General features: G+C 46.4%; 1 protein-coding gene and 1 pseudogene across 1 annotated transcript in view; both read left to right on the forward strand.

The window, feature by feature from the left end:
- Positions 1–8,194, forward strand: part of LOC137646860 (U3 small nucleolar ribonucleoprotein protein IMP3) — a 66,710-nt gene extending 58,516 nt beyond the window's left edge. Inside the window, exon 5 of the mRNA XM_068379934.1 lies at positions 8,094–8,194. Within this exon, the coding sequence (XP_068236035.1) occupies positions 8,094–8,123 (30 nt within the window). The 3' untranslated portion in view covers positions 8,124–8,194. The remainder of the gene's footprint in view (positions 1–8,093) is intronic.
- Positions 3,610–3,728, forward strand: LOC137647369 (5S ribosomal RNA; annotated as a pseudogene).
- Positions 8,195–10,413: the final 2,219 nt, after the last annotated feature.

The raw sequence follows: 10,413 nt of genomic DNA on the forward strand, positions 1-10,413 counted from the left end.
TGCTTGGTAGTCGATAGTAACTACATCACATTCACTAATTCCACACGTATTGAACCTACCAGACTTAGCCCAGACGTGCCCACACGTGATGATGTCACTAAACGCACCGCTGTGCCCACGTATGATGAAGTCCCTCAACGTGCTGCCATTTCAACATGTAATGATATTCCTCGCAGTCGCGGGGTGGCTATTATCTTATGTCATCTCATAATACGTGTACAGTATATGGATGGAACCCCTCATGGTCATGTTCCATTGTCTGCTTCAGCTCGATATCAGGTAGCTTCAGCTTACAATCTTCAACAACTTTTGGTTATATGAATGACAAACCTATCGCCTTACCACAACCTACTCAGACACGTATCTGGCCTAATGTTCGTATCGATTCGAAGTTTGTTTTTTTTTCTTTTTTGAATAATATAAACTTTATTTTTTCATGTGAACCTTCTTTTCAGGCTTGAAAGGGTGCTGGAATTTTTATCTCTATATTTTCCTTGAGTGACACCCCATCTGAAACAGATGATATCACAGTAATCAGACGGGTAAGACACGGTCTTCGTAGGAAGCACCCTGGGTGGCCTGCCTCAGAGAAATCCTCCTCTCACAAATTGAGTTTGGGAAGAGAACTCGGTGTCATTCCCTCACAAACGGCTAGAGGTAGAAACTTCTTTACTAAAAGTGAGCATGAATCCTCCCGTTCTTTCTCTGCCTCTTCTTTCCATTCACTGAATAATGTTAGAGAGAGGAGAGATGTTCAAAGAAACACTAAATTTTCTAATAAGTCTATCAAGGTAGAACCACCACTTAACTTTAAAATGTAGCCATTCCTGATTGGGATATTATCATGCTAATAACTCTCTGGAAAAACTTTGCAGCGCATGGGCACCAGCTCCACTAATGTAGACCCCCCCCCCCCCCCTCGAAGTTCCAATATCTGGTTTGGAAGCATAACTTTATCAAGAATTATCCTATTCTGTCGCTTGGGTGGCCGAAATGAGCCCCCTCTCATGCAAATCACTAATAAACGGTGCGTTATAGACAATTATTCCCTCAATCTGTAAGCCTGAATTATAGGTTTGCTGTGGCGCACTCTAATTAGACCCGAGACACTAGATTTATTTAACACCTTAGTCTCACCCTTGAAGAACTCACTGAAAAACAGCAGGGCTTTCAAATTGCCTTTCTTGGCGCTATTATGCCAGGGGAGATTTTATTTCCACTCTAGCTAACCTGGTACCTAGTGACAAATTACCTAACCTCCATTCCATTATCCAGGGGCCCAAAATGTAGAATATGGAGGTAGCAGCCATGTCTGATATTCAGGCCTGTTCCTGACTGGACCACTGGTCGTGGGCATGTTCCTGACTGGACCACTGGTCGTGGGCAATATCAACCTTTACAGAAAATCCACATGCTGAGAGCATCCTGAAGCAATTAGAAGACCTCCTGAGGTCAGAAACCAAGTCTCGGGAATTCTTAGTCTAGCAGACAGTCTCTCTTTGAGGCATCCATTTTCTAAAAAGATGTGAAGCCGTCTTAGCTAGATGCACTAAACAGTTGTCTTCTGTGACACTGGGGAACTCCAACTTGGTGGATTACCCTCTCTATTTTTCTCCATTGGCTGTTGCCTTAGAAAACCAGAGAAAGTCAGTCAGGGTTCTCTTATGGAGAGAGCTGTGGCACTGAGGAAGCCTGCCCTCACCTAGCTCAATGATACTCCCATTTTTTAAGCAGATTGTCCAGTAAAGATGACTTCTTCCTCTTACAGACTTTCGATAGCCTAACCGTAGAGGCTTCTGTTAGGGAGGGCATTTCCTCCAAGTTACCAATGGTAGGGGATGCATACAAAGTCACAGGCGTGGATGGCAGCTCTTCGGGATTGATCCCTGGACTATGAAAGCACTGCATTCAGGATATCGTGTCCCATTCATATGCTGTCTTTGCCACTCAGACTCTGACAGCCCAATCATTGGAGGCTTATTAAAGGACCTCCTCTTACTAGAGGAAGTATCTAAGACAGCCAAAGGAGCCATAGAGTAAGTCTCAGACGACTTTCCGGGCTTCTGCGGCAATTTATGCGTAGTAGACAAGCTGATGGGAGTTTGGAGATGCATCATGAATTTGTGCCACTTGAATCTATTTGTCTTACAAATAAGGTTAAAAAATGGGGACCTCGGCCATTGTTATTCAGGCCATCAGGAAAACGACTTACTTCTGACCCTAGATCTAAAGGATGCGTTCATTCAGGTTCCCATCCATCCTGCCTCAAGGAAGCACCTAAGGTTTGTTTCCTTTTCGAGACAGAATTTTCCACATCGAGGTGATAGGCTCCAGCCCGTCAACAGCACTGTAAAGTCAATATTTTTAAACTGATAAATCAGTTAGAATGTTAACTATGCTTATTTTAATTCCATTCTCTTTGGTCCCTAATCCTTATAATTCAACTTTCATTTTAACAAATATATATATTTGTATTATTTTTACTCAAGTTTCCTTTACCCTCTTATGACATTATTTTTATAATTATCCTTCTTTCCATTTTTCTTATTTAAATGATAGGATTTCCATTATATAATCACTTCATTTATGACAAATCACCCGAGGTAAGCCTGGCCATTTGTTTTATAATTCAAGCTTGTTCTGTAACCGAAATACAAACCACGCTATTTAGAACTTCGGTTCAGGTCTGGGTCAAGGACTCTTCTTCTTTGCGCAGGCTTCCACGCGTTGCCTTCGGCTTGTCAGCGATCATGAGCTCGCCAGCGACCTTAGACGCGTCAACGTCCACCTGCTCGCCAGCGATCTCCTACGCGTCAACGATCGCCATCGATCCTAAAGGGAGCGGTAGAGTTCACGAACTCTAGGATTGCAGGTTTCACGCTGGGAGAATGCTTAAGGTTACTCATCCGGATGACAGCTTCCCGATGCCCATTCCCGCACGATCTCTGTGATCAGCCAAGGATATCGCGCCTGCCGTCTCTGTCAGCAAATTCAGTGTCTCTGAACCTCTGTGCCATAGCGTCGGCAAGAGTTGCCCGGTTGGGCAGAATGATCCATACCTTAAGTGAAGGTCCTCCATAGGATCATCGACGGCTTCACCCCCGACCTCTTCAGTCGATCCTTTCTTGTAAGGAAGGATCTGAGAGGTGAGTTCCGTAGTCGACCTCTCAGCCCTGATCAAGTTTGTCGAACAAACTTCGGCCAGCGTAGAACAGCAGAATCGATCAGACTGGTAACGAGGCGACAGGACTCCTTAAACCCTGGATCGGTTACTTTCAGTTTCCATTCCATCCATCTTCCAGGGAGCTCGTGGAATTCAGCCTAGACTGCAAGTACTCCTGCTTATGATGCAGTGAGGCGATCCCGCCGTGGCATAGCAGGTTTTTTTCCCCAGAGAACTCTCCCTGCTTTCCTCATGGCCGCTCAGGTGCAGGCTTCCGCCTCCTTTGCTTTTTGGAGGGCTGGTCAACTCCGGTAGGCTCGGGTTCGACCTTCTTCAGCGCCGGGACAAGCTTCCGGATGCTTACCATGAGTGTGGGTTCATGGTATTTTGCTTGGAGCCTTCTCTTCTTCTGCCTCAACATCTGGAGTATCTGGCCATGATATTGAGTCAACGGCCTTACCACGTTGGAAACCCCGCTTCTCGTCCGTCCAGCGAGGTTAAGCAACGTCGGTTCTGGTCGGTACTTGGATGGGTGACCACCTGGGGACACCAGATTCTGTTGCCACATCCTCCGAGCCTTCCTTTCAGTTGACTGTGGCAAGACTGAGGAGAGTCGCAGTACCTGTTCTCAGTCAAGCAGAGCTTTCAGCCCTACCTTGGAACATTTCCTAGTTCTCCTTTCCTCATAGTCCGAACGGTCGCCTCAGGATAAGTTCCATGTGGGGCGGTCCAAATTCCGGTGGTTTCAGGCAACGATTAACCGGACTTCCTGGGCCCCATGGGACCAGCGGAACTATTAGACCTGCAATGGGTGTTGAGCTACGGAACCTCTTGATGGTAGTGGATATTCTTGTCCTTTCCCCACATTCTTGATGCTGTTCTCGGACTCGTCAAAGAAAGGGGGGGGGGCATGTTCCGGTCCAGGCCTATGGTCAAGACCTGAAGGATACCTCTCCATCATTCAGGCAGGCTTAGGGGCCGTAGTCTGGCCCCTCTACAGATCCTACAGCGCCTGCAGAGTCGCTCCGTGCGCGTCGACTTCATGATTCTGGCGTGTTTCTAACCAGCAGGGGATGCATTTTCACACCTTCACATCTTGCAGTAGAGATACCGGGATGATTGAGATACTCTCAATACCACCATTGGCTCTCTCATTCCAGGCAGAGGAATGTTCTCTCCGACTATCCGAGCAGAGCCTCGTAGAGAGAGTGTACCTGGGGGTCTTTGGCCTTGAGTAACCAGCAAGTCCTGGTCTGGGGGACCTGATCGCGACAGCTTGGAACCTCAAGCTTCCGCTGTTCTTCCCCCCAGTCTCAGACCCTGAGACTCTGGCAAGATGCATTCCGGTGATGGTGGGACAACATCGACGCCTGCGTCTTCCCTCCTTTTTGTCTGTGGACAATGGGTCTCAACAAGACCAGGTTGTCCGTCAACCTTTCAATGGGAGAGCTCCACTGGGACTATGCGCAGAACGGTTTCTGGACCCTCTGCTTCCCCTGACGGAACTCCCGGGAGAGCTTCTCCCACGGCGCAGACTACTCAAACAACCACACTGCAACATCTCTCCCGAACCGGGGCGTCGCTTCGGCTTCATGCCTGGAGACACTACGCCTCCTCCTCAAGAAGAGACAACCCGCTACAGTCGCGGTACGGAGGTCGCGTCATCTGCGATAGTCATCCGCAGGGGTCTTCCAGGCAAAGTGAAGAGTCTTCGGTGGTTGGTGCCGTGGGAGATATACCTCTTCCCTTGAGGCCTCTTCTCCAGCAATAACGGTCTTATTGCCTTTCGGCCGGAGGAAACTCCTTTCCGCTCTCGGCAATGAAGCCTGTCGCTCAGCCTTTCCCTGACCTTCAGGCTTAAAGGAATAACTTTTTCCTGCCCGCTGGATCTTTCCTCGCTCATGCGAAGCTACGATCGTCCCTGCCCTAGTCGGAGGAAAACCTCCGGCTTGGAGCATGGCTCGGACTTTTTAGTCCCTTAAGAGATCTTCTCAAGACCCTTTACGACAGGCCTCGGATTGTATTCCGCCTTGGGTCTCCTGCTCACTCTGGCAACGGCCAGTGTGTAAGCAATCTTCTTGGTCTCGTACGACTTCGCCCTTTCTAAGGAAGAGGGGAAGGCAACATTCAGGTTCGCTCCTGAGTTGTTGGCTAGACTCAGAATCTGGGGGTCCCGGCCCTTTGGTCCAATTCCTTCAAGATTTCGAGTCTCCATTCTGTATCTGATGTCCCAAGACCTTCTCTTTCTTGCCAGTAAAGGAATCGAGAGGTTAGCTTTGGGAACAGCTGCAGTTTGTTGTCAGTTGCAGCCGATTTGGGAGCACAAGGAGGACACGGGGGGAGAGTCACCAGTATACCTCTTCAGCCCGGACTCAAGGACATTCATCTCGACCTGTCTCCAGACCCTCCCCCGTCACGTCGCCCTACAGCACGATGTTGGATACATCGCAACGTCCCTCGCCTTCGAGTAATACTACTCTGTGACGCAGGTGCTACAAGCTGGAGTCTGGAAGCGTCTAATGACCTTCGCAGCCCGCTTCCTGCGTGGCGTGACCCACAGGAGTCTCGATACGTTTTCTATCGCTCTGTGGTGGCTACACAACAGCTGGTCTAACCTTGGGCTCCTTTTTGGACAGGTAGCAGAAGGTTGAGGGCATTGTTATCAGGTTTTAGTCTGCATGAACGAAAGAAGTATGTCTGGCCCTTATTTCTTTCTTCATCATCCCCTCTACGGGGAAGCAGCATCCTGGTCTCTGCATAGCTGACCTCGAACCTCTGCAGGTAAACCATGCTTCCTTGTGTTCCGAGTATTGAGTCAATACTGTCGCGTCCCCCATACCCTGACGAGGTGGTATTGGGAACGTCCTAACCCAGAGTTCCTTCTGGAACTCCAGGTCAACTGCCTAGGATTGGTCACACTTCTTCCTTCACACACAAGCTTATGTAGGCCACACGGTTCCTTGCGGAGCAAGGAACTTGTGAGGTGCAGGGACTCCTTTTCTCGAGTGCGACTCACTCGGATTCTGAGTCCCCGGGAAAAGCCAAAGCCAGTATGGCTGGGGACTTTCCACCCTACCTAAGGGGTAAGTCACCCAATGTAAATAGCGTGGTTTGTATTTCGGTTACGGAACAAATGACAAATTCGAAGATCATTTGTATTTTTCCTAACCATACAAACCTTAGCTATTTACACATATTTGCCCACCAGCCCTGTCCCCCAAGACAAGTCCTACCTCTAAGTGAAAGTGAGCATTCATCTGTGTGTGAGGGGGGGGAGGGGTAACTAGCTACCACTCCCCTACCCCCCCCGCTAACTAGCGCGGGGGTAATACACCCTTGTTAAATTCTAATGGCTCGCCATTTCAGCTGCGCTAAAAGGTAAACCCATTGTAAATAGCTAAGGTTTGTATGGTTAGGAAAAATACAAATTATCTTTTTGTCATGTAAAGATTTTGCGCAAGTACTTCTGTACAGTATAAAACTTTACTCCTTCCTTTTCATTTCTGTTATTTACAAATTTATGTTCACTTCAATCTATGTCCTTTTGCCTTGTTTTTTTATTTATCTTACCCCTACCTCTGCCCTTAGTGAGTGAACTCACAATTATGGTGAAATCTAGTTGTTCAGGAATTATAACCATTTTTTTTTTTTTTTTTTTTTTTTTGAAGAAAAAAATATATTTATTCTAAATGAAAGCTTTCGGGATATTACACTTTTTTGTTATTTTATCAATGTATTTGAGACACTTTCTTTTTTACTATTTTTCATATGGAAATTTATTGATTTTCAAAATAAGTGACTCCATATTTGAATGACAAAAACCTGTCAATATAAAAAAAGTAGTGGCAAATCTTCTCCACAAATTTTAATTTTCTTTTGTAGAGGTTGATTGAGAATACATATGTATATAGTATACAGGTCCTCAACTTATAAACGGCTTCTTAGTTTGTAAGTCGAATTTTGTTAAATTTTTGCCTGGTGCAGGCCTAACCTGACTCCAATCCCTATGATTTCCAGTTACAAAAGTCAATAAATAGTCAGATTTCATATGAAATATAAATCAGGTTATTATAAATTATTTTTCTCGCTGTATTAAATGTACAATATTTTTTTCTTTGTTATTTTCCGTTGGATTTGTATTGTATCCCAGAATGTTTGTCAGTTGGGAACCTTCTGTATATCTGTTCTTTTAGCAATAATTTTTTATTACTGGTTACTAGGCATTATAAGGACATAACCACATGCGCACACAAAAATAAGACGTGGCTAGCGTAATATATTCCTCCTGTACATTTTTCTAAGCAAAGTTAGTTAGTGTCTCTGACACTTGAGGTGTATTTCAGCATAACAAAAATTGTTAATATATAAATAAGCAGAGTAATATGTACAGAAAATGTTTATTTACGACTTCCATATCAATAAGAAAATGGATAATCCAAGCCCTTGAGAATCCTTGAAAATTGTGGTGGTTGTTGTATATGGAATACTACAGTAGAATAAATTCTTTTCTTTAAATTTGTTGAAGAAAAAGTAAGTAAATACATACCTGTCAGAAAGTGGTTGCATAAGGGACTTTGTGATATACAAAAAGACTTTTTAGCAATAAGGAAAATTGTTTTCATTAAAAAAGCTATTCGAAACCTAAAATGTAGACATTCTCCCAGCCAAAAGTGCAATACAGTAATCTGAATTTCCAAAATTCCCACTAGAGGTAGGGAGTCGCGCTCCTCAAAGTGGATGAGAAAAGCCAAATTATTAATCAAATTATATCACAATTTTCCATATGCAAATAATCATAATTATGAACAAACTAACTTCGAGCGAGGACTGTAATAGAAAATTTATACACCTTAGACAATAACTGCTAGAAATTTTACAATACACGCAAGATAATACACTAAAGAATGACCATTTTTTTCCCCCCCCACAGAGAGACGATTTTGTGCTGAACAACTGCTGAATAAGACCAGTCTAATTATAAGGATTATAACATTTGTAATGTAATAGAACATTTAAATATTTGTCCAATAATGCTTTTCTTACCCCATTGTATACACAATTTGATTTATTGGAAGTTTTGAGAAAAAGTTTGAAATTTTCATAATTTTAAAGTGGTATATCAGCACATAGACAAAGAAAGAAAGAAAAAAAAAAGGTTCCTTGTCTGGCACAAAATATGAGAAGCTGTTACAAAGTGGGCTTTGATGAAGGAAAACCTTATTTTTGAGGAGGTGCTATGTTGTCTTCAAGATCTGCCATCTCACATTCCCAAGGGAGAATAAATTGTGTCGCTCCTCTACAAAAGGGTCTTAGAGACCACACAGCACCTCCATAAAAATATTTTAATTTGTCAAAATTAAAAATTTAAAAAGTAATTTCTATTTGTTCCTACACATATAAATCTTTCCCTTTCTTTACTATAGCTAGAAACTAGCCATAAAATTATGCGAGGTAAACAATCCGCAGCCACCCCACTCACACACCCACCCAGCATGTTACATCACTTGTTTTACTCTGTGGAGAGCAAATGTGCTTTCTTTCTTCCATAAAAACCTATTCAAAAGAGCTCACTTTTTCTCTTCCAGATCTGTCTGGGCTTTTTGAGACTGCTAATATGTAGTTGTTCCAACACCTCCGGAGTACTTACCTCGAACTACTTTCTTAGGAGTATCTGGGATCTCCTCCCAACCGACCAGAATTATGTGGTTTACCCTACTCCCGTTTTCGATGCGGGGTAACCTCTGGTGGACTGATACGCTCCCAGAGACGACCCGGGGTCAGAGAGCATGCTTGCTCAGGTCTCGATCTCCAGTAAGTTTTTGGTCGTGTCGTGGTTAACATCCCGACGCTCTCTTAACCCAGTGCGACCCTTTGTGTCTCACGCGGTCCCTTTGTGCTCTTCCCTATCCTTTTCCCTCTGTGTTCCTGTGTCTCGCGGTGTCTTACTAGTGGGATATGGAGCATACCCGTCGTTGCCCTGGGCCTATGGCCGGCAAATCGTGTGGTGCTTTCCTCTTTAAGGCTGAAGTTGACCTGCACTCCTTGTGTTCTTCGTGTAGGGGCAGTGTGTGTTCCCCTACAGCCACGTGTCCGGAGTGCGAGTCCTGGAATGAGGTGCAATGGGTGCACTACGGCACCAAGAAGAAGAAGGCCTCTCGATGTTCACCTAGGAAGCCCAGCGTCTTCGCCTCTTGCTTCGCCCGGCGTCTCGTCGGACAGTCTCTCTCTGCCGTCTTCCCTTACCCAGTGTAGGGGTTGAGGTAAGTCTGTTGTGGGGAAGCGGCCTGTGGTCCTTCCCCAGGAGTCTGATTTACCTGACAGTGGGATTGTGTCTTCGATACAGGCAAGTGGGGTGCCTGAGGGAGGGGCGGGTGTGTGTTCGGGGGACGGAGCCCTGGGAAAGCAGGTCCCGTCTCGTCGGACGATCCTACGTGGGGTAAAACTGCTGCAGTCTCTTCTCCCGCCTCTTGGGCAGGTTTTTCAGGTGCGTCAGCAGCCGAGGGTGCCGCCGAGAAGGACGACTCTCCGCCGTCAGACACCCTTGCGTGGGCGCCTCCGAAGACGCCCTTCAGATCTCCCCTGAGGATGGAAGAGGAGTTTGAGACCTGGTTCCCCAGCGAGAAGCTCCCCCGCGCCCCTCCAACGCCTTCAGCTACGTTCCCGGCAGTCTTCCTGGAGCCTTCGTCACCGACCGAACACCATATGGAACCACCAGCAACAAGGCGCGACTCAGGCCCTTCAGCGAGGTCCTACAGGTCTTCAGGCTCCTCAGTCAAGGCCTACTCCTATTCATCGGAAGACGGAACCCCGAGGGACCATAGGAGACAGCGAGATAGGTCCCGCAGGAGGCGTTCTCTCTCACGTTCCTGTTCAAGATCCCGCCACGTGAGTAGGTGTTCTAGATCCCCCAGGAGGAAGTTTAGGAGAAGCGTTTCGCCGGCGGAAGAATGGGTGCGGGTCGCCATTCCCCGTAGCCAACTCCTGGGGGCTTAAACAGTCCCGAGCACCTCGGGATGGCTCCCTAGGTCCCGCTCACCTGTAAGTTTTGTCTCTAGCAGCAAGTATGACCGACGGAGGGACTCATCTCATCAGGCACCAAGGGACAGGCATAAGTCCGCGAAGGTTCCGACTCCATCCGCCCAGGGGAGAGAGAGTCGCCCCTTCGGTCTGGCAGCCGCGTCCCGGCCTCAAAATCTACAACGCATCGTCCGGAACGAGAAACTAATTTCCTCGACGGGCAAGCCCGCAGA

The sequence above is a fragment of the Palaemon carinicauda genome, chromosome 9, assembly GCF_036898095.1.
Source record: "Palaemon carinicauda isolate YSFRI2023 chromosome 9, ASM3689809v2, whole genome shotgun sequence".
Taxonomy (NCBI): Eukaryota; Metazoa; Arthropoda; class Malacostraca; order Decapoda; family Palaemonidae; genus Palaemon; species Palaemon carinicauda.